Source organism: Monodon monoceros, unplaced genomic scaffold (genome assembly GCF_005190385.1).
Source record: "Monodon monoceros isolate NGI ecotype Baffin Bay Population unplaced genomic scaffold, NGI_Narwhal_1 Super_Scaffold_18, whole genome shotgun sequence".
NCBI lineage: Eukaryota > Metazoa > Chordata > Mammalia > Artiodactyla > Monodontidae > Monodon > Monodon monoceros.
The window spans coordinates 136,991,062-137,016,538 of NW_021703774.1; the positions used below are offsets into that span (position 1 = coordinate 136,991,062).

General features: G+C 36.0%; 1 protein-coding gene across 3 annotated transcripts in view; it reads right to left on the bottom strand.

Annotated features, from left to right (window-relative positions):
- Window positions 1–25,477, bottom strand: part of SCP2 (sterol carrier protein 2) — a 160,977-nt gene that overhangs the window by 78,330 nt on the left and 57,170 nt on the right. For 2 of the 3 annotated variants that reach the window (XM_029228511.1, XM_029228513.1), the window contains 5 exons: window positions 21,901–21,964; window positions 17,013–17,099; window positions 15,694–15,844; window positions 14,450–14,597; window positions 2,144–2,251 (listed from right to left, as the gene is read on the bottom strand). In XM_029228511.1, the coding sequence (XP_029084344.1) occupies window positions 2,144–2,251; window positions 14,450–14,597; window positions 15,694–15,844; window positions 17,013–17,099; window positions 21,901–21,964 (558 nt within the window). The remainder of the gene's footprint in view (window positions 1–2,143; window positions 2,252–14,449; window positions 14,598–15,693; window positions 15,845–17,012; window positions 17,100–21,900; window positions 21,965–25,477) is intronic. The other variant, XM_029228512.1, reaches the window with a different exon arrangement.

Consider the following 25,477-nt stretch of genomic DNA (forward strand, 5'->3'; position numbering starts at 1 on the left):
TTTTCCTGTTTCGGAGACTGAATAATATCAATCGACCTATCTTAAAGTTCACCAACTTTTTTCTTCTGCCTGTTCAAATCTGGTATTGGGCCCCTCTAGTAAATTCTTCATTTCAGTTACTTTTCTCCTCAATGCCAGAATTTATTTGGTTCTTTTCTATAATTTCTATCTAGTAATTGATACTCTGTTTGGTAAAACATTATTATACTTTCTTTTACTTCTTAAAGAAGTAAAAGAAAGTATACTTTTATACCTTTACTTCTTTGAACGTACTTAAATAGCTGATTTAAAGTCTGTCTAGCAAATCCAATATTTGGGCTACCTCAGTTTCTATGGACATTTCATTCACCAGCCTTCTTCTTTTAAGCTTTTCTTTTCCTTTGGTTAATTTGTCGTTTGCTCCAGTTGTTATCGGCATCTCAGGCAGCTATGTTGTTAAACAGTTGTTGCTGATTGTTCTTGACAAATGACTCTAAGGAAAATACTGTTTACACTGGACAAGTTCTCTGTCAGGTTACATAAAGACAAGCTTTTTGAGACTGGTTTACCAGGGAACTTCCAGACAGGTCAAATAATGACAAGTCTCTGAATATGGGGCTTTGAAAGAGCTCCAACTCCATTTTGGCTCCTCCAGTGCTGGGTAAAATGCTAGTTTTCACCATGATTGCAGGCTGTTGGTTTTCAAGGCTACCATGCAGCTGGAGGAAGAACTCTTATCAGAGCAAGTAAAAAATGCCACAAAGCTTGCTGTTCTTACAGAGAAAACGCTGTTGACTTGTTTTTAATAAATGCTCCCCCAGATCGTTGTAAGCCTTTGGTTAATTTCCAAAGTTCTGAAAAAGTTGAGCTTGACAATTTTTGCAAGTGTTCTTGGTAATTTTATAACAGGGTATTTTCAGATGTGGTTATTCTGCCAGTCTCAGTAACATCACTCTCGTTCACCTCATTTTAAGATTACTTTTAAAGACATTAAATTATTTAAAGCAATAATAATAGTATATTGTGGGGTTAATAATATATTTAGAAGTATGTGTCTGACAATAATAGCACAAAGGATAGGAGGGGGTACATGGAAATAATCTGTTGTAAAAATCCCGTACATTATAAGTGAAATTGTATGACATTATTTGAAGGTAGACTACAGTAAATTAAAGATGGATGTTGTAAATCCTAGAGCAAACACTAAAAAAAAAAAAAGAGAGAGAGAGAAAAAGAAATAATTCAATAGAAGAGAGAAAATAAAATACTAAAAAACACCCACTAATAAAAGATATTATGAAAGACAGAAAAGAACCAAAGAACACACAGGACAGAAAACAAATAGCAAGGTGGCACATCATACTGCAACTGTATGTGCCTGTCTATCTATCTCTCTCTTATGCTCTATCTATGTATACCCATTTTCTCTACTAGATTATGAACTTACCTAATTTAAGTGATAAACAGAAACAAGCCAAAGTTAATTGCTGTAATAAATATACTATAAATTCTAATTTCTCTATTTTGGAATTTGTGATAATTTATGAAATTTTACTTAATATGTAAGACACTATGAAAAAATACAAAACTCACCTGTCTTCATAAAATAAATCTCAGAATTTTAGTGCTAAGTTATTTCAGAAACCACTTTGTACAATTTCATTTTACAATTAAGGAAACTCAAAGTGACTAACTGACTAACTGATAATTAATCAAAAGCATCACATGGCCAGTCAGCAGTAGAGCCATAGTAAAATTCTTATTTCATATCTTTTAGTCCAGTTCTCTCAAGAGAAAAAAATTTCTATGCAACACCAACCACATATGCAACTACATATAAATAACGTGCTTATTTCAAATGATTCTTATCTAGCAGATCTAGAAACATCTTGTTAAGTTGTACACAAACTTTAAAATAATCAAACTTTTTAAAATGCCTATTGTTGAATTTAGAGTTTCAACTAATTCAAATTCTCATCAATTAATCAAGATTATTGAACTATACTATACTTAACGAAAATCGAAGATACCGTGGCTAAATAATCATTTAAAACACTGGCTACCAAAATCAGAGAATACAATCATTCATTCAAATCAATGACCAAATCATTCACACTTATGCCGAAAATGACTTAAAAATTATAAAATCTGTGTGTATTATTACCTGTAGCTCCAAGTGGGTGTCCCTTTGAAATCAATCCACCACTAGGATTTATGACCCACTTTCCTCCATAAGTATTATCTCCTCTATCAACCAGTTTCCCACCTTGACCTATAGAAGGAAAAACAATATTCATAAATGTTAAAAATAACATCAGAGCAAATGATATGTTTTTTTTTTTAAACTTACAGATAGCCAAGAATTTCTTGGAGCAAACATTTCTTGATGGCTCAAACTAACTTCAAATTGATACAAGCACTTCTAAAAGTGAGGTAATAAATATTGAGTAATAAAAGCTTATATTTTCAGAACACTTCCTGCATGAAACAAAGCTCCTATTAGCTCCTAAGAGCTCTCTGCTTCCAAAATTGCTACAAATATAATCAAGATTCAGAGAACCAGAAGAAAAGCATCGAAATAGATACAATACTGTAAAATAATATTAGGTTTAAAAATTCATAATTTTGACAAAATATTCATTCCCATTTCAACTGTACTATTACATTCTATATAAATATTCTTAGTAAACAACAGGGGGGAGAGGGACAGAAAAAAAAGAGCGCTTTCATGAAATGAAGGAAAATGACTGAAAATACCGTTGAGCATAAATGTAAGCTTAAAAGAAAAAAATTACATCACATGCTTGGCAGCTTCAACATTCCTATCGATTCCCTGGTCATTCTTCCAGGTGGTTAAGAAGTAAATAAAAATGCATGTACAGTATAAAATATTCTTCCAGATGATCTTTCTGGTAATGAGAGGTGGAATCTCCAAACGGTGGTGGTGGTGTTATCAGAGGTGGCTAATAGCTGTTACGTACTCTGTGTCAGGCCTTGTTCTCATTATTTTACGTATATTTACATAATTTAATTTAATCCTCAACCCTATGAAGTAGGTACTATCATTCCCACTTTACAGATAAGGAAAGAGACACATAGATATTAAGTAACCAATCTAAGGCCAAAGTAGGGGATCTAGAATACTCAGGCAGCCTGGCTCCATAGCCTGTGTTCTTAGCCAACACATTTTATTGCCTTCAAAAACAAGAGCGTTCCTCTACTGGCAAAATGAAACATACTAATCACAGAATTTTAGATGACTTAACACTTTTAATTTGATTTTAAATCTAGGTGGTAGATTAAAAACCATCCATTGAGACATTCTTCTATTTTCTGATGTGTTTCTAACATAGAACCTGATACAAGGCTCTAGTCATAACAAGTAAACTATCTGCTATTACTGCTTTCATATTGTTAAATGCTGTCACTCTACTGAGTAATAGCAGACTGAACGCAAACCAACCCCAAGAAGTGAATAATTTACTGCATGATTTTCCACAATACATACAATCCTATGAAGTATCAGAATATTCCACTGGGGAATTAACATTCCAGAAGACCTGCTTTATAAGAAATGCTAAAGTAAATTCTCTAGAAAAATTTGGATCAGCAAGAAAGAGGAAAGAACAACAGAAATAATAAATATCTGGGTAAATATAAAGGACTTTTTTCCTCTTAAGATCTTTAAAATATGTGCAACTATTGAAAACAAAAATTATAACACTGTCTTTGGGTTCTTTTTAATGTACATAGATGTAATACATATGATAATTTAACATAAAGGTGGGTGTAAGGCAGAAGGGAATTGGTTAATGGACGTATATGTTTGCAAGGTTTCTACATTTTATGTGAAGTGGTACAATATTAATGCTAAGGAGACCCCTATAGCAGTGGTTCTCAGCCCAGAGAAATTTTGTCCCCAGGGGACATTTGGCAATATCTGGAAACATTTTTGATTATCACAACTGTGGGGGCAGGTACTACTGGCATGTAGTGGGTAGAGGGCCAGGAATGCTGTGAAACATCCTACAATGTCCAAGCCCCACAAAAAAGAATAATCTAGCTCAAGTGTCAACGGTATTGAGGTTGAGAAACCCTGCAACCACTAAAACAAAACAAAACTAACCAAAAACTAAGCTAAGAATAAACAAATATGGCCAAAAAGACAATACATACTAAAATGTCATACTAAAAATATTCAGATAATCCAAAAGGCAGCAGGTGAGAGAGAAAACAGAGTAACAAAAAACAAAGGGACATATAGAGGAAACATAATAAAATGGTCAACCTAAAGCCTACTATATAAATATGTAATTACATTAAACGTTAATGCTCTTTAATCACACTGCCCAACAGAAATATAATGCAAATCACATATGTACTTTAAAATTTTCTAGTATATATTTTATTTAATATATATTTTATAATGTTTAACCCAATATATCCAAAATATTTTCATTTCAAAATGTAACCAATATAAGGACTTCCCTGGTGGCACAGCGGTTAAGAATCCACCTGTCAATGCAGGGGACAGGGGTTTGATCCCTGGTCCAGGATGATCCCACATGCTGTGGAGCAACTAAGCCCGTGTGCCACAACTACAGAGCCTGCGTTCTAGAGCCCATGCACCACAACTACTGAAGCCCACGTGCCTAGAGCCTATGCTCTACAACAAGAGAAGCCACCGCAATGAGAAGCCCACACACTGCAACAAAGGGTAGCCCCCGCTCGCCGCAACTAGGGAAAGCCCGCACGCAGCAACGAAGACCTAACACAGGCAAAAATAAATAAAAATTTTTTAAAAATGTAAGCAATATAAAAAATTATTAATGAAATACTTTATATTCTATTTTTCATATTAAGTCTTCAAAATCTGATGTGTACGTCATACTTACAGCACATCTCAATTTGTACTAGCCACATTTTAAGGATTAAATAACCACATAGAGCTAGTGGCTACTGTATTAGACGACACTCCGTTAAAAGGCAGAAACTGACAAAGTCGATAAAAAACAATACACTACTGCCTACAAGAGACACACCTTAAATAGACAAATAAATAAATAAGTAAATAAATAAATAAATAACCCAAATAGGTCGAAAGCAAACGGATAGAAAAAGATATATCATGTAAACAGTAAGCATAAGAAGGCTGGCATGCTATGTTAGTCAGATAAAAAAGACACTTCTAGACAAAGAATGTAACCAGAGATAAAGCAGAATGTTTCATAATGAAAAAAACACAACTCATCAGGAAGACATAACAATTATAAATAAGAGAGCCTCAAAATAAATGAAGCAAAAATTGACAGAAATAAAGAAAGAAATAGTTCCACAATTGTAGTAGGAGATTCTAACACCCCTCTCTCAGCAAGTGATACAGCAAGTCAAATAAATTAGTAGAGACACAGAAGGTCTTAAAAATTCTATCAATCACCTTGATTTAATTAACATACATAGAACACTACATCTAACAACCACAGAATCTGCATTATTTTTCAAGTGCATAAGTTCACCAATATATACCATATGCTGAGCCATAAAGTAAATTTCAATTAATTTAAAAGGATCAAAATCAAACAAAGCGTAATCTCTGACTACAGCAAAATTATAATAGACAGCAATAACAATAAGATACCTAGGAAAATTCCAAATACCTGGATATTAAACAGCACACTTCTAAATAATTACAGGTCAAAGACAAAATTAGACATTAAAGGGACATTTTAAATATTTTGAACTAAATGACAATGAATATATCAAAATCTGTGGAATGCAGCTAAAATACTGCTTAGAAGAAAACGTATAGCTTTACATACTTACACTAGAAAAGAAGAAATATCTAAAATAAATGATCTAAGGATCTATCTATCATAAGAAACTTAAAACAAAGCAAAACCAAACAAAAAAAAGTAAACCCAAAGGAAGTTAAAGGAAGTAAATAATAAAGAGCAGAGATCAGTGAAATGGAGGGGGGAAAAAAGACAGTAACAAAGGCAAAAGCTGAATCTTTGTAAAGCTCAACAAAATTGACAAACTTCTAGCTAGACAGATGAAGAAAAAAAGGAGAAAGAACAAAACCCATCAATATCAGGAATTTAAAAAAAAAAGGTTATTACCATAGATTCTATAGACATTAAAAGGATACTAAGAGAATACTTTGAACAACTTCAGTGAAGAAATTTGGCTACTTAAATAAAACTGACAATTTTCTTGAAAAATATATCTTACCAAAATTAATAGGTACAGGAAGAAACAAAAGTTATAGATCAGACCTTCAAGATGGCAGAGGAGTAAGACGTGGAGATCACCTTCCTCCCCACAAATACATCAGAAATACATCTACATGTGGAACAACTCCTACAGAACACCTACTGAACACTGGCAGAAGACCTCAGACTTCCCAAAAGGCAAGAAACTCCCCACGTACCTGGGTAGGGAAAAAAAAAAGAGGAAAAACAGACACAAAAGAACGGGGACGGGACCTGCACCTCTGGCAGGGAGGTGTGAAGGAGGAAAGGTTTCCACACGAAGGAAGCCCCTTCGTGGGCGGAGACTGAGGTTGGCGGAGGGGGGAAGCTTCGGAGCCACAGAGGAGAGCGCAGCAACAGGGGTACGGAGGGCAAAGCAGAGAGATTCTCACACAGAGGATCGCTGCTGACCAGCACTCACCAGCCCGAGAGGCTTGTCTGCTCACCGGCTGGGACGGGTTGGGACTGGCAGCTGAGGCTCAGGCTTCGGAGGTCAGACCCCAGGGAGAGGACTGGGGTTGGCTGTGTGAACACTGCCTGAAGGGGGCTAGTGCGCCACAGCTAGCTGGGAGGGAGTCCAGGAAAAAGTCTGGAACTGGCTAAGAGGCAAGAGACCATTGTTTCAGGGTGCACGAGGAGAGGGGATTCAGAGCACCACCTAAACGAGCTCCAGAAATGGGCACGAGCCACGGCTATCAGTGTGGACACAAGAAACGGGCATGAAATGCTAAGGCTGCTACTGCAGCCACCAAGAAGCCTGTGTGCAAGCACAGGTCACTGTCCACACCTCCCCTCACAGGAGCCTGTGCAGCCCGCCACTGCCAGGGTCCCGGGATCCAGGGACAACTTCCCCAGGAGAACACATGGCGCGCCTCAGGCTGTTGCAACATCATGCTGGCCTCTGCCACCACAGGCTTGCCCCACATTCCGTACACTTCCCTCCCACAAGCCTGAGTGAGCCAGAGCCCCCTGATGAGCTGCTACTTCAACCTCGTTGTCATGTCCGGGCAGGGAACAGATGTCCTCAGGCAACCTACATGCAGAGGTGGGGCCAAATCCAAAGCTGAACCCCAGGAGCTGTGTGAACAAAGAAGAGAAAGGGAAATTTCTCCCAGCAGCCTCAGGAGGAGCAGATTAAATCTCCACAATCAACTTGATGTACCCTGCATCTCTGGAATACCTGAATAGACAAGGAATCATCCCAAAATTGAGATGGTGGACTTTGGGAGCAACTGTAGACTTGGGGTTTGCTTTCTGCATCTAATTTGTTTCTGGCTTTATGTTTATCTTAGTTTAGTATTTAGAGTTCATTATCATTGGTAGAATTTTTAATTGATTTTGTTGCTCTCTTCCCTTTTTTTATATATATACATTTTTTTTCCTCTTTCTCTTTTTGTGAGGGTGTATGTGTATGCTTCTCTGTGTGATTTTGTCTATATAGCTTTGCTTTTACCATTTGTCCTAGGGTTCTGTCTGTCCGTTTTTTGTGTGTTTTTTCTCTGTTTATTGTTTTTTTAGTATAGGTTTTAGTGCTTGTTATCATTGGTGGATTTGTTTTTTAGTTTGGTTGCTCTCTTCTTTCTTTCTTTTATTTTTAATACTTTTTAACTTTTTATCTTTAATAACTTTTTTATTTTAAAAACTTTATTTTATTTTTTTCTTTCTCTCTTTCTTTATTCTCACTTTTCTTCTGAGCCGTGTGGCTGACAGGGTCTTGGTGCTCCACCCGGGAGTCAGGCCTGTGCCTCTGAGGTGGGAGAGCTGAGTTCAGGACACTGGTCCACCAGAGACCTCCTGGCTCCACGTAATATCAAATGGCGAAAGCTCTCCCAGAGATCACCATCTCAACACTAAGACCCAGCTCCACTCAACGATGAGCAAGCTACAGTGCTGGACACCCTATGCCAAACAACTAGCAAGACAGGAACACAACCCCACTCATTAGCAGAGAGGCTGCCTAAAACCTTAATAAGGTCACAGACACCCCAAAACACACCACGGAATGGAGTCCTAAGCATCAGAAAGACAATATCCAGCCACATCCACCAGAACACAGGCACCAGTCCCCTCCACCAGGAAGCCTACACAAGCCACTGAACCAACCTTACCCACTGGGGGCAGACACCAAAAACAATGGGAACTACGAACCTGCAGCCTGCAAAAAGGGGACCCCAAACACAGTAAGTTAAGCAGAATGAGAAGACAGAGAAACACACAGCAGATGGAGCAAGGTAAAAACCCACCAGACCAAACAAATGAAGAGGAAATAGGTAGTCTACCTGAAAAAGAATGCAGAATAATGACAGTAAAGATGATCCAAAATCTTGGAACTAGAACAGAGAAAATACAAGAATCGTTTAACAAGAACCTAGAATAAAGAGCAAACAAACAATGATGAACAACGCAATAAATGAAATTAAAAATTCTCTAGAAGGAATCAATAGCAGAATAACTGAGGCAGAAGAATGGATAAGTGACCTGGAAGAAAAAATAGTGGAAATAACTATCACAGAGCAAAATAAAGAAAAAAGAATGAAAAGAATTGAGGACAGTCTCAGAGATCTCTGGGACAACATTAAACACACAAACATTTGAATAATACGGGTCCCAGAAGAAGAAGAGAGAAAGAAAGGGACTGAGAAAATATTTGAAGAGATTATAGTAGAAAACTTCCCTAATATGGGAAAGGAAATAATCAAGTCCAGGAAGCGCAGAGAGTCCCATACAGGATAAATCCAAGGAGAAACATGTCAAGTCACATATTAATCAAACTATCAAAAATTAAATACAAAGAAAAAATATTAAAAGCAGCAAAGGAAAAACAACAAATAACATACAAGGAAATCCCCATAAGGTTAACAGCTGATCTTTCAGCAGAAACTCTGCAAGCCAGAAGGGAGTGGCAGGACATATTTAAAGTGTTGAAAGGGAAAAACCTACAACCAAGATTACTCTACCCAGCAAGGATCTCATGCAGATTTGACAGAGAAATTAAAAACTTTACAGACAAGAAAAAACTAAGAGAATTCAGCACCACCAAACCAGCTTTACAACAAATGCCAAAGGAACTTCTCTAGGCAGGAAACACAAGAGAAGGAAAGACGTACAATAACAAACCCAAAACAATCAAGAATATGGTAATAGGAACATACATATTGATAACTACCTTAAATGTAAATGGATTAAATGCTCCAACCAAAAGACACAGACTGGCTGAATGGATACAAAAACAAGACCCATATGTATGCTGTCTACAAGAGACCCACTTCAGACCTAGGGACACATACAGACTAAAAGTGAAGGGATGGAAAAAGATATTCCATTCAAATGGAAATCAAAAGAACGCTGGAGTAGCAATTCCCATATCAGACAAAACAGACTTTAAAATAAAGACTATTAGAAGAGACAAAGAAGGACACTACATAATGATCAAGGGATCAATCCAAGAAGAAGATATAACAATTGTAAGTATTTATGCACCCAACACAGGAGCACCTCAATACATAGGCAAATGCTAACAGCCCATAAAAGGGGAAATCGACAGTAACACAATCATAGTAGGGGACTTTAACACCCCACTTTCACCGATGGACAGATCATCCAAAATGAAAATAAATAAGGAAACACAAGCTTTAAATGACACATTAAACAAGCTGGACTTAATTGATATTTATAGGACATTCCATCCAAAAATAACAGAATGCCCTTTCTTCTCAAGTGCTCATGGAACATTATCCAGGATAGATCATATCTTGGGTAACAAATCAAGCCTTGGTAAATTTAAGAGAACTGAAATTGTATCAAGTATCTTTTCCGACCACAACGCTATGAGACTAGATATCAATTACAGGAAAAAGTATGTAAAAAATACAAACACATGGAGGCTACACAATACACTACTAAATAACCAAGAGATCGCTGGAGAAATCAAAGAGGAAATCAAAAATACCTAGAAATCTGTAAGACTGATGAAAGAAATTAAAGATGATACAAATAGATGGAGAGATATACCATGTTCTTGGATTGGAAGAATCAACATTGTGAAAATGACTATATTACCCAAAGCAATCTACAGATTCAATGCAATCCCTATCAAACTACCAATGGCATTTTTCAAAGAACTAAAACAAAAAATTTCACAATTTGTGTGGAAACACAAAAGACCCCGAATAGCCAAAACAATCTTGAGAAAGAAAAATGGACCTGGAGGAATCAGGCTCCTAGACTACAGACTATACTACAAAGCTACAGTAATCAAGACAGTATGGTACTGGAACAAAAACAGAAAATACAGAACAATGGAACAGTATAGAAAGCCCAGAGATAAACCTACGCACATATGGTCACCTTATTTTTGATAAAAGAAGCAAGAATATACAATGAAGAAAAGACAGCCTGTTCAATAAGTGGTGCTGGGAAAACTGGACAGCTACATGTAAAACACTGAAATCAGAACACTCCCTAACACCATACACAAAAATAAACTCACAATGGATTAAAGACCTAAATGTAAGGCCAGACACTATCATACTCTTAGAGGAAAACATAGGCAAAACACTCTAAGACATAAATCACAGCAAGATCCTTTTTGACCCACCTCCTAGAGAAAGGGAAATAAAAACAAAAATAAATGGGACCTAATGAAACTTAAAAGCTTTTGCACAGCAAAGGAAAGAAGAAACAAAACGAAAAGACAACCCTCAGAACGGGAGAAAATATTTGCAAATGAAGCAACTGACAAAGGATTAATCTCTAAAATATATAAACAGCACATGCAGTTCAATATCAAAAATACAAACAACCCAATCCAAAAGTGGGCAGAAGACCTAAATAGACATTTCTCCAAAGATGATATACAGATTGCCAACAAACACATGAAAGGATGCTCAACATCACTAATCATTAGAGAAATGCAAATCAAAACTACAATGCGCATCACCTCACACCAGTCAGAATGGCCATCATCAAAGAATCTACAAACAATAAATGCTGGAGAGGGTGTGGAGAAAAGGGAACCCTCTTGCACTGTTGGTGGGAATGTAAATTGATACAGCTACTGTGGTGAACAGTACCAACGTCCCTTAAAAAACTAAAAATAGAACTACCATATGACCCATCAATCACGCTACTGGGCATATACCCTAAGAAAACCATAATTCAAAAAGAGTCATGTACCAAAATGTTCATTGCAGCTCTATTTACAATAGCCAGGACATGGAAGCAACCTAAGTGTCCATCGACAGATGAATGGATAAAGAAGATGTGGCACATATATACAATGGAATATTACTCAGCTATAAAAAGAAATGAAATTGAGTTATCTGTAGTGAGGTGGATGGACCCCGAGTCTGTCATACAGAATGAAGTAAGTCAGAAGGAGAAAAACAAATACCGTATGTTAACACATATATATGGAATATAAAAAAAAATGTTCTGAAGAACCTAGGGGCAGGACAGGAATAAAGGTGCAGATGTAGAGAATGGACTTGAGGACACGGGGAGAGGGAGGTGTAAGCTGGGACGAAGTGAGAGAGTGGCATGGACATATATACACTACCAAATGTAAAACAGATAGCTAGTGGGAAGCAGCCACATAGCACAGGGAGATCAGCTCAGTGTTTTGTGACCACCTAGAGGGGTGGGATAGGGAGGGTGGGAGGGAGATGCAAGAGGTAGGAGATATGGGGATATATGTATATGTATAGCTGAATCACTTTTTTATAAAGCAGAAACTAACACACCACTGTAAAGCAATTATACTCCTATAAAGATGTTAAAAAATAAGTAAATAAATAAAATTATAAACAGGCCTGTATCTATTAAGAAATTTTAATTTATTGAAAACATCCCCCCCAAAGAAAACTTTAATCTACTTGATTACACTGGTAATGAAACAGTCAAGGAAGAACTAACACTAATCTTACAGAAACTATTTCAGCAAATAGAGAATGAGTGACCACTGCTCAATTTATTTTATGAGACTGGAATAAAACAACTTGGAAAAAAAGAAAACTACAGACAAATATCCTTCATGAATATATAAACAAATTTCATTAACAAAATGCTAGCAAATTGATTCTAACAATATATTAAAAGGTAGGATTAATCCCAGAAATATAAGGTTAGTTTAACATTCAAAATTAATGTAATTCACCATGTGAAAAGAATAAAGGACAAAATCCACATAGATCATTTTAATAGATGCAGAAGAATTTTTTGAAAATTCAACACCCCTTGATGACAAAACAACAACAAAATAAAAAACCTCAGCAGGCTAAGAATAGTAAGGACCTTTCTCAACATGATAAATGGCATCAACAAAAAACCTATAGCTAACATTATACATAATGGTAAAATATTAAAGTGCATCCCCTGACATCAGGAATAAGGTAATGATGCCCACTTTCACCTCTTCTATTCAGTATGGTACTAGAGCTCACAGTCATTGCAGTAAGGTAAGAAAAAATAAAAAGATCAGAAAGGAAGACAAAAACTGTCATTGGCAAATGGCATGATTGTTTATATGAAAAATCACTCATAATCTGCAAAATAACGACTAGAACAAATGAATTTAGCAAAGTTACAGTTTCCAAGTTTTTTTTAATCAATTGTATTCTTATATATTATCAGCAAACATTGGAAAATGAAGGTTAAAAAAAAAATTATGCCAAAACCCATAAATACCAAGGAATAAACCTAACAAAAGACACCTAAGGGCTATACTGAAAACTACAAACATTCTAATAGAAGTTAAAGGAGGGCTAAACAAATGGAAACATATACACATCTAATGGATTGGAAGATTCAACATCGTTAAGATGACAGTTCTCTCTAAATCAATCTACAGACTCAATGAAAATTCCAGCAAGCTTTTTATTTTGTAGAAATTGACAAACTAATTCTAATATGTACATGGAGATGCAAAGGACCTAAAATAACCAAAATGATTTTTAAAACGAACAAAATTGGAGAACTTATCCTATCTGATATAGTATAGTATAGTAGAGTGTAGTAGAATAAACACAGTAGCCAAACTAACTTGGTATTGGTGAAAAGGTAGACATGTAGATCATTGGAATAGAACAGAGAATCCAAAAACGGACCCTCACATATATGGGCAATTTTTGACAAAGGTGCCAAGGCAATTCAATGGGGAGAGAAAAGTCCTTCCAATAAATGGTGCTGAATATGTGTATGGGGTAAAAACGAGTAATATCAACCTTTACGTTACACCAAACATAAAAATTGACTCAAAATAGATCATGTACTTAAATGTAAAATCTAAAACTACAGAACTCCTAGAATAAAAATAGAAGAAAATCTTTACAACCTTGCAGTAGGCAAGTTTCTTGGAATATAAAAAGCCTGAACCATTAAAAAAATTGATAAGAAAATATGTAATTGATAATCAAAAAATTTTTAATTTGTCCTTCAAAAGACACTATTAATAAAACAAAAAGGTAAGCCACAGACTGGGAGAAAACATTCACAGCCCACATATATCAGACAAATTACTTGTATCCAGAATATACATTTATATAAATTTTACAACACAATAAAGACAAGTAACCCAATAATCAAAGGGCAAAAGGTCTGAACAGACACTTCACAAAAGATATATGAATGACCAATGAGCACAAGAAAAGATGCTCAACATCACTAGTCATGAGGGATATGCATAATAAAACTAAAATAAAACACCACTATATACTCTTTTGAATGGCTGAAATTTTAAAAACTGACCACATCAAGTGTTGATGAGAATGTGAAACAACTGAAATCTCACATACTGCTAGTAGTAATGGAAAATGGTACAACCACTTTAAAAACAAAAAGAAAAAAAAAATCCTCCAGATCCCACCAACTAGTTTTTCCATTTTCCTTTCTGCAGGTCTTTATTCAAACACAGTTTGAAATAGCTGGAATTACATGTGTGATTTTCTTTATCCTTTTTTTTTTTTTTTTACTTAACAGTGCATTACAAGTACCCCTGATTTACATAAAACAAATTATTTGTATACTCTGTCATCTCATTTGGTACTTTCCAAGACTACATGTTCTAAGAGTCCAAGATCAGGATAGCTTCCATTCGCTTTGCACAGTGTGGCAGAGCCAACATGGAGGGAAAGACAATTAGTGAATTGTTTTGTTTTATGATGAAAGTGAAATGTTCTCAGTGACATGTAGTAAGTTAATCTGCATCTCATCAAAGATATTACCTTCTGGACAGAGTCCCAGTGCCTCATAAGTAAGAAGTTCATTGGTGGAAAAGCAATCATGAAGTTCTATTACATCAATATCACTTGGTCTCAGGCCAGATTTCTCATAGCACTTTCTGGCAGCTTCTTTACTCATATCAAAGCCAACCTAAAACCAAAACCATATATAAATAAATTAAGGGCACCAAAACTGGGACTTTTATATAAGGCTTATAAGAGATTAATATGTATAACCTTAACAGTTGAGAACTGACCATAAATATTGAAATCTCAGTTAATTCTGTATTACACAGAAAGTCCAAATCAAAGAATATCCAGGAGGGAGAATGAACATACACATTACATTTTGTACTATAAAAAGGACTTACAATTCCTCATGCCATACCCTGTGCAAAGTTACAAAAACTCTATCAAACCACAATATATAGTTGTGGTAGATAGGTTGAAGAGATTTATCAAGAGATCATTATGATTCAGATACCTTGAAAAATATGGGTGAATTTCTATATGAAAATAAACAATCTTCTTTTAGAAGATCATATAGGATTCAAACCATCTTTCCAAAATTCATGCTATTAACACCCCTTTGGTCTCAGATAATAACATGCAAACTCACCTCTTTTCCAAGGAATAAAACTGTGATGTGATGGAAAATGTACTACAATCAGAAAACCTGAGTATAAGTTTCACCTCTGCCACACCCTAGCTTGTGTGATCTTGGGCAAGTTACAGAAACATTTTAAAATTCAAAGCATTGTTGTAAAATCATTTTGTAAACTCTAACGTAAACCATATGCTTATTTATATATGTGTGTGTACATAATGCACATTTTTATGTGTGTATATATGTATGTATCTTCAAATATTCAACTAAGTTAGGTCAGAATTCTTATCTTTTTTACTTCCTCCATTTTGTACTCAATCTTCAATCAGTGATTTTTAAAGTGCAAAAAAGTTCCTGAAAATATCTTTGTTTTTCCCTTAACTCTGTAAGACTGGAGTTCTGGGCATATTTAGGCAACTCAAAATTTTTAAAAATAGCACACTAGTTAGTTAAAAGTGCATGCATATGTTCTTATCAGTTATTTTCCCTTAACAGATTCTTAAGGATGGGTTATAATATTAAATTTTCTAGACCAATTTTTTTCAAGTAAATAACGTTCAGAGCTGATGACATGATGTCACTTTGAAATTCTGAAAAAGAAATCCCTTGACTGATTAATAAAACAGAATCTCAGACACACCATTTTAATAACGCTTTTTTCTTCAAACGAGCTTGGCATATCAGTCACCATCTCTTGAGCCAAAATTTCCACAGCTTTGGATTTCAGGCCGTGCTTCTGTACAAATGCTTCACTAGCCAAAATTGCCGCTGCAGCACCATCTGAAGTGGGACTAAGAGGAGGTGAAAATAGTTATTTATACCTGGTTCACCTCGATCTTAGGATTTCAGTCTAGGAGTTCTTTCAGTGTGGAAAGGCTGGGTGTATGCTTGCTGGTCATTGGACTGTCTTTGTAATATCTGCAGTTAAAAATTATACATGCTTCACACCTGAAGACTGAACTTCTAACAAGAATTTAAATGCTATCAGTCACTGCTTGGTCTCTAAGGGTCTCTCCCAAAAAGTTCTTATTGCAAAGAATCCCAGATTTGCCTCTGCAGATACATAAGGTATTTTCTGGTGACTTCTGAGGGGTCCACAAGGTTATTCCTGAGCTAATAAAGATTCTACGATAGGCCTAACTAGCTCCAACTTTGCTATCTCCCAAATAATCAGTCTTGGAATCCTTTTGGAAACTGGGAAAGGATGGAATAGGAGATACCAGAAAGCCCATGGTTTGGTTAAAACTCTTGAGATCTCCTCAAAATAGACCTTTTCCTTAGAGCAGCTGTGAAGGAAGGCAGCAGACACAAGAAGCCTTCTGTGAGTTGAGCTGTACTATAAAAATGGGCAGACACTCATACTGCTACAGATAAAAATGGACGTCACTTGTTCACTTGCATCCCAGACAGTAACTCCAGGACACATCCAGGTGAGAGTTAGGCACAGGTAGGAGCTATGCAATACTAACTCAGTCTTCCAGGAGACAGATATTGTCAAGCAATTTTCAAGACAGAGTTACTATCATTATTAGAGCTTTGATTTTTTTTCTTGTTTTACCTTTACTCGTAGTTAGTATGATTGAGTAAAATTTCCTACAGTAGAAATATACAGCAGAGAAAACAAAATGGTCAAGGGAAAAACCTTTGGACTCCACTGGCCTCCCAAGCCACATTTAAATGAATAAATACTATTAAAACAGAGTAGTTGGAAGTCATGAGAAAAGGAAGTAAAATATATAATTTTCCAAGAGAAAAGACAATCTGTGTCTAGACAGGAATAGGAAGCAAGGGTGCTCACTCCAGGGTAAGGACTATACTTGGTAGGAGTTCTATAAAAGCAGATACAGATATACCCAGATACAGTGCCTACAGTCTACCCAAGGGATAGAGGGGGTCGGGGGGGGTGGTGGGGGAGAAGGCACAGTACTTCTATTAAATATTAAAATGTGTTTTTCTTACCAACATTGTAAGATAGTCAAAAAATCAAAAATTTTTTGAGATGCCATCACTTCATCTAAACTGTACTCCTTTTGGAACTGGGAATACCTAAATATAAAATAAGTAGTTACAGAATGTGAGGTAGCAATCACAATTTTTGTTGAAGATGTTCTGGTCCAGAAGTTAAAGAGAGAATAATACATAAATACTCTTTTCACAAACGAAAGATAGGCTTTCAATAAACCATTTCAATCTACAATAAATAAGTCATTTGAATTGAATTTTTAAAATTCCTAACTCCAAAATATCATGTTGTATAAAAAAACTTTTGTCTAATTTTTGTCCTGGGTTCCTGGCATGGAGATTCTAAAACCCTTGGAATTTCCTGAGTAATAGAAGTGTCTTTGTTATGCTAATTAGGTAACTTGCGGTGGTCCCCTTGTTAGCTGGGGGATAAGGGAGGGATGAGCCAGGGGTCTGGTCACCAGAAAGATCAACCATGAGAATACAAGATTGGGACTTTTGAACCAGTTTGACCCCTAGGGAGAAGAGGGGGGCCTAGAGATCGAGTGGCCAATGATTTAATTGAATATGCCTGCATAATGAAGCCCCAGTACAAACTTTAGAAACTGAAGCTTGGTGAAGCCACCTGGTTGCCGAGTACCTTCACATACCAGGAGGGTGTTGTGCCCTGACTCCATGGGAAGAGGGCATGGAAGCTCTGCACTAGGAACCTTCCCAGTCATTATCCTATGTGCCTCTTCATTTGGCTGTTCCTCAGTAAGTACAGTACTTTCCTGAGTTCTGTGAGTCATTCTAGTGAATTATCAAACATGAGAGGATCATGGGAACCACTGAATTTATAGTCAGTTGGTCAGAAGTGCAGGTGGCCTGGGGATCCTACTTCATCTGGCATCTAAAGTGAGAGCAGTCTTGTGAAGTCTTAATTCATTGAGTCTGCATTAACTCTGGGTGGCAGGTACCAGAATTAAATTGCAGTACACCCAGTTGGTGTCAAACCAGTTGGAGGTTAAAATAAAATACCTTTTTTTTTTTTCCTGGAGAATTAAAAAATATTAGTTCCTTAAAAGCAAAATTAAATGACTTGCAATTCAGCCAACTTTTGGGGTGATAATATTATACAACTACATTTAATGAAAGCTAATGGCATTCTTAAATAAATGTATAAAACCTGTAAGAAAATATCTGCATTCTCCTCAGCCAACTGCTTATTTCTGGTATTGAGTCAATATGAAAACACGTTCTTTCAAATGAGCCTTGTGTCTAGGGTTTTTAATGTCTGAGAGGTTCGAAAATCATTAAAATTGTTTCACATGGAAAAAAATAAATGTATCTGCATTCTTCAAAACACATTTCCTTTCTCATCACTGCCAAGAAGAAACTTAGTTTCATCCCCTTTGGTGCCTCTAACAATATAATCAGATGGTTTCAGAAATTGCTCTGGAAAGACAGCAGCACAAATAGATACAATAAGGGAGCTTCTAAAAGCAAACTTCAACTGGTATGGAAATTAAGCAATTCCAGTGTTTAGAAATCAAGCCCATGTAACTTAGATCTGCATACTACCGTCTGCACCTTTGCTTCTGAAGCTAACTTTGACCATCACCAACTTTCAAAAAAATTCTTTATTTAAGCCAGATCCTGTACTAGACAGTGGGGACATGGACATAGTCCTTACCCTCAAGGAACTCAGTCTGAATCCACAGCAATAAATACACCATCCTAGTATGATAAATGCCATGATAGAAATGTTATACAGGGTGCCACGGGACCAACAGGATACACATCAAACCCAGATACCAAAGGGGACTTCCTCTCTGAGGTTAGGCAAATAAGAGGAAATAGGAGATAGAGAATTCCTGGCAAAAGGGTCAGCACATGCAAAGCCTCCTGAGGTGAAACAGTTTATTGAAGCTAGAGCGTGACATCTGGGAAGGAATATGGAGGCAAGATGAAGAAGAGGGGGCAGGAGACATGAACAAGGATCAGATCATGAAAGGCCAGTATATGGTGTTTACATTATACTGAAAATAATGAGGAACTACTAAAGGATATTAAGCTGGGAGTGACATGACCAGATTTGTATTTCAGCAAGAAAGCTGTGGTATGGAAAAGGGACACTAAAAAGGCATTACCAAAAGCAAGTAAACCAACTAAGAGGTTGGGGCAATAATTAAGGCAAGAAATGATAAGGGCCTAAAATAGGGGATTGGAAGTAAAAGATGGAGAGAAGCGGGACTTCCCTAGAGGTCCAGTGGTTAAGACTCCGTGCTTCCAATGCAGGGGGCGCAGGTTCAATCCCTGGTCAGGGAACTGAGATCCCACATGCTGTGCAGTGCAGCCAAAAAATAAAATTAAAAAAAAAAAAGATGGAAAGAAGTAATGAATTCAAGAGATAGTAAGGAGGGAGAGTTATAGACACAGGTCCGAAGGCTCAAGTGGCAGAAGCTATCCCTAATCTTATACTACTGATCACAGATTCTCACTGCCTTTAGGTATTCTTATAATCTGTGAGGAAGCACTTGAGAAGGTTCTTAACTCAACCTTCTTAGAAATATGTAACAGGTTATCTCTAATGACTGGTCAGCAAACACAGAATTATCTTTCTTCACTAGTCAAGCAAAACCTAGTGTAAGAAGTTAGCATCTGAAATTTCTGAGCCAAGCCTAGGCTATTCTTGGCTGTTTCAGTGAGTTTTAAATGATGAAGCTGACATTCAGAAATAACATTTGCCTATTCAACATAATTGAGAACTTATAATACATAGCAGAAGATCCATGAGGACAAGGAATTTACCCATCTTGTTCACTGCTATATCACTAGTAGCTTTACCAGCGTCTTGCACATAGTAGGCTACTGAATACATAATAGCTGAGTGAATGAAAATCCTTTAGAAGAATGCTGTAATGAGTGGATAAATGAATACCTGGTAGGGCAGGGAGTTAAGTAAAAGAAAGACTTGGAAGTTTTGCTTCTCTGGGGAAGGTCAAGAGCTGCTCTTTGGAGACTCAAAGCCAGGAAACTGCATACTGTCAACTCCTCAATATGTTGGTACAGTTCCTTACTAGTTTCAGGAAATCACAAGGATTTTTAATGGTTCTCCAAGTTCTAAGGACAAAGAAATCAGCTCTAGACCATATTTATGGGCTTAAGACTGCTTATCCTAACTACTATTTAGTAACAGCAAAGTTTTATTGAGCATATACTATGTTCCAATACCCTAATAGGTAATGAAGATATAAAGATGAGACATAATCTCTGCTCAAGGATCATCATCATCAGAGGAGAAAGATTTATAAATAAGTATGATACACTGTGATATGTTGTAACAGACATATACAGACACTACAACGAAGCTCATGAGAAAAAATAGTTATGCCTATTTAAGAAGGTACTAAGAGAAGCAATGATATTTGGGTTGAGACTTGATGAGTAAGTAGATACTTGCCAAAGAAAAGAAAGGCAGAAGGATATTCCAGGGAGAGTTAACAGCATAACTAAAAACACAGAAACAAGCACAGTATAATACACTTAAGGAATACCAAGTAATCTTGTGAGAGATGAGATTGAGAATAACCAGGGAAGTGGTAGGAAATAAGACCAGCAAAGTAGAACGAGGCCAAATTATAACAGGCTTGTTATCTCATATGAAGGAATTTCTATTTTATTATATAAGCAAGGGAATTAACCAAAGCTTCCACAATACCCTTAGATCTTTCGCAAAATACCATTAAATTTAGGGCATGGGAGTAGATATTATTTGTTAATTAGGTATACCCTGAATTCAAACATCAATTCAAAATCAGAAGAATGAGGAGAACAAGTAGTAGCATGAAGTATTAGAAATATGTGGTAATGACACTTGTGGTATACAATGTCCCTTATTTATTAAACAAGGCAAAATTTGTTTAATAGTTCAGAAACAATTTACTGAGCACTGATTATGTTCCAGACTCCGTGCTAAGCATTAAGAACATAAAGATAAGAGATGGCTCTTGCCCTCAAGGAGTTTATAATCTAGTAGAAGGAAAAATATAAACACTATTTTACCACTATTTAGAATGATCCTGAGCAAGCTACCTAATTTCTGTAGGCCTCATTTTCATCATCTATAAAATAAGAATAAAAATAACTACCTTATGGGTCCTTGAGAGGATTAAATGAAAATGTACATAAAAGTACCTAGCACAGTGACACAGAGTTGGCATTTAATAAAGTTAGCTACTATTCTTTTATTGTCTAGTGGTTTGCTTTCGTAGAGATTCTACTTGTGTGGCACTAATTCATTTCCCAGTGAACCAATTTTACTCAGCAACCATTAAGTACATGCTATGAGCCATGCATTGCACTAGGCACTAGGGATTCAAAGATTAATTACCAGTAATACATATGATGTAATTTTACTTCAGACTATTTTTTAGGATATAAATAACCACATTATTCTATCAGAGTAAGAGTTAATGACACTAACATAATTAAAATGCAAATAATTTAATATAAAGTAATTAAAACAACCACTTTAATTGATCAAAACAAACTAAGAAAAGTTTTAAAAAATGGTTTAAAATGGGGCCTGGTTATTTCCAATTAAAATTATTATAATAAATTTCATTTACTAGAGTTAGAACCTATGACCAATTACATCTTTTAATGCCAGCCATTCACATTCTTTCTTAAAAGAGCAACTAAGCTTAAATGGCATTTTAAATAGACCAAAACCTAAACTGTAAAGTAGTCAAAAGTTTACTTGGGCACAAGCCTTTCATAAGAAGAAAAACATTCTAGTTAACATCTTTGAGGTCTTACATTTGCTTTTCAAGTATAAAGTTGCATATTACATAGCAGGATAACCCAGATTCTCACTATTTCATATCTCTGAAATACTTACGGGTTATTAACTGAATGCTTATGATTTTTCCATCCAATTTTTGCAAAGTGTTCAAGTTTTGTTCCTGTAGAGAAAGCAAACTTCTATTAGTGAGTTAATGCTTTCCTGCTGCTTGTTAACAAATGTTGCAATGATACTCAGTATCCTTCTAATATTTCCACATTTTCCCATGCATAGATACCAGTATTGGAAACTTCAACACTGATCCCTCACATAAACATTTCTTTATAATTAAACTGGGGTGTATTTCATGAATTGAATCAACAAATAAGCATATGATATGAAAATAGTTCAAACTGGCCTATTCTACCTAGTACAACTAGGGTCTACTTTCAAAACCCAGAAAATATAGCCTAGGACCACAGTGTATATATAAGGCAGGAAAGTACTGCCAGCAATACTTCAAGGAGTCTGCCAAAACATCCCAACATCCCTGGACGAAGTGAATTTTACAATTCAAACCTCTAGGGCCTGAACTTCTTTTGCCTTATGATAAGGCAGAAAGGTCTTCAGAAGAGTTAGTCTAACAAGAAAAGGGTATACTTTTTAAATTCTTTAACAGAAAATTCAAAGAGTAGTGTCGGAAAATAAAAGCAAGCACATTAATGAAGTAAAATTTGTAAAAGTCTTGTTTATTATTTTTAAGAAGATGAAACAGAATAAAATAGGTTTTGAATCCTCCTTTGGAACTAGAAAGACCAAGGAATGAAAAAGTGCACTGATCGGAGCTGATAATATTAAGTTAATACACAGCACAATAAAGTGGAGAGTCCCCATTTCTATTTTATCTCTACCTTTTCTGTCAAGGAGGGTGATCTTCAGAGCAGAAATGACATACATATAATTGAACAAATCTTTTCTCAATTCTAATAAAAATGGAAAAAGGTAGAGACCACACTAGCGATCTCATACCAATAAGAGTAAGTGACTGATCCAGAGGCAGTGAGAACGGGTCCAGTAAGAACAAGCCACATCAAATTCATATCTTTTTTTTTTTGAATTTTAATTTTTTTATACAGCAGGTTCTTATTAGTTACCTATTTTATACATATTCGTGCATATATGTCAATCCCAATCTCCCAATTCATCCCAGCACCACCCCCATCCCCCACTTTCCCCCCATGGGGTCCATACATTTGTTCTCTACAACTGTGTCTCTATTTCTGCCTTGCAAACCAGTTCATCTGTACCACTTTTCTAGATTTCACATATATGCATTAATATACGATATTTGTTTTTCTCTTTCTGACTTACTTCACTCTGTATGACATTCGCTAGGTCCATCCACATCTCTACAAATGACCCATTTTCGTTCCTTTTTATGGCTGAGTAATATTCCATGGTATATATGTACCACATCTTCTTTATCCATTTGCCTGTCGATGGGCATTTAGGTTGCTTCCATGACCTGGCTATTGCAAATAATGCTGCAATGAACACTGGAGTGCATGTGTCTTTTTGAATTATGGTTTTCTCTGGGTATGTGCCAGTAGTGTGATTGCTGGGTCGTATGATAGTTCTATTTTTAGTTTTTTGAGGAACCTCCATACTGTTCTCCATAGTGGCTGCATCAACTTACATTCTCACCAACAGAGCAAGACAGTTCCCTTTTCTCCACACCCTCTCCAGCATTTGTTGCTTGTAGATTTTCTGATGATGTCCATTCTAATGGGTGTGAGGTGGTACCTCATTGTAGTATTGAGTTGCATTTCTCTAATAATTAGTGATGCTGAGCAGCTTTTCATGTGCCTCTTGGTCATCTGTATGTCTTCTTTGGAGAAATCTATTTAGGTCTTCTACCCATTTTTCAACTGGGTTGTTTTTTTTTAAATATTGAGCTGCATGAGATGTTTATATATTTTGGAGATTAATCCTCTGTCCATTGATTCGTTTGCAAATATTTTCTCCCATTCTGAGGGCTGTCTTTTTGTCTTGTTTATAGTTTCCTTTGCTGTGCAAAAGCTTTGAAGTTTCATTAGGTCCCATTTGTTTATTTTTGTTTTTATTTCCATTACTCTAGGAGGTGGGTCAAAAAAGATCTTGCTATGATTTATGTCAAAAAGTGTTCTTCCTATGTTATCCTCTAAGAATTTTATAGTGTCCGGTCTTATATTTAGGTCTTTAATTCATTTTGAGTTATTTTTGAGTGTGGTGTTAGGGTGTGTTCTAATTTCATTTTTTACATGTAGCTGTCCAGTCTTCCCAACACCACTTATTGGAGAGGCTGTCTTAACTCCATTGTATATCCTTGCCTCTTTTGTCATAGATTAGTTGACCATAGGTGTGTGGGTTTATCTCTGGGCTTTCTATCCTGTTCCATTGATCTATATTTCTGTTTTTGTGCCAGCACCATATTGTCTTGATTACTGTAGCTTTGTAGTATAGTCTGAGGTCAGGGAGTCTGATTCTTCCAGCTCTGTTTTTTTTCCCCTCAAGTTTCCTTTGGCTATTCGGGGTCTTATGTGTCTCCATACAAATGTTAAGATTTTTTTTCCAGTTCTATAAAAATGCCATTGGTAATTTGATAGGGTTGCATTGAATCTGTACATTGCTTTGGGTAGTATAGTCATTTTCACAATATTGATTCTTCCAATCCAAGAACATGATATATCTCTCCATCTGTTTGTGTCACCTTTAATTTCTTTCATCACTGGCTTATAGTTTCTGAGTACAGGTCTTTTACCTCCTTAGGTATGTTTATTCCTAGGTATTTTATTCTTTTGTTGCAATGGTGAATGGGATTGTTTCCTTACTTTCTCTTTCTGATCTTCGTTGTTAGTGTATAGGAATGCAAGATATTTCTGTGCATCAATTATTGTATCCTGCAACTTTACCAAATTCATTGATTAGCTCTAGTAGTTTTCTGGTGGCATCTTTAGGATTATCTACGTGTAGTATCATATCATCTGCAAACAGTGACAGTTTTACTTCTTCTTTTCCAATCTGTATATCTTTTATTTCTTTTTCTTCTTTAATTGCCATGGCTAGGACTTCCAAAACTATGTTGAATAATAGTGGCAAGAGTGGACATCCTTGTTTTGTTCCTCATCTTAGAAGAAATGCTTTCAGTTTTTCACCATTGAGAATGATGTTTGCTGTGGGTCTGCTGTATATGCCCCTTATTATGTTGAGGTAAGTTCCCTCTATAACCCCTTTCTGGAGAGTTTTATCATAAACGGGTGTTGAATTTTGTCAAAAGCTTTTTCTGCATCTATTGAGATGATCATATGGTTTTTATTCTTCAATTTGTTAATGTGGTGTATCACACTGATTGATTTGCATATGTTGAAGAATCCTTGCATCCCTGAGATAAACCCCACTTGATCGTGGTGTATGATCCTTTTAATGTGTTGTTGGATTCTGTTTGCTAGTATTTTGTTGAGGATTTTTAGATCTATATTCATGAGTGATATTGGTCTGTAATTTTCATTTTTTGTAGTATCTTTGTCTGGTTTTGGTATCAGGGTGCTGGTGGCCTCATAGCATGAGTTTGGGAGTGTTCCTTCCTCTGCAATTTTTTGGAAGAGTTTGAGAAGGATAGGTGTTAGCTCTTCTCTAAATGTTTGATAGAATTCAC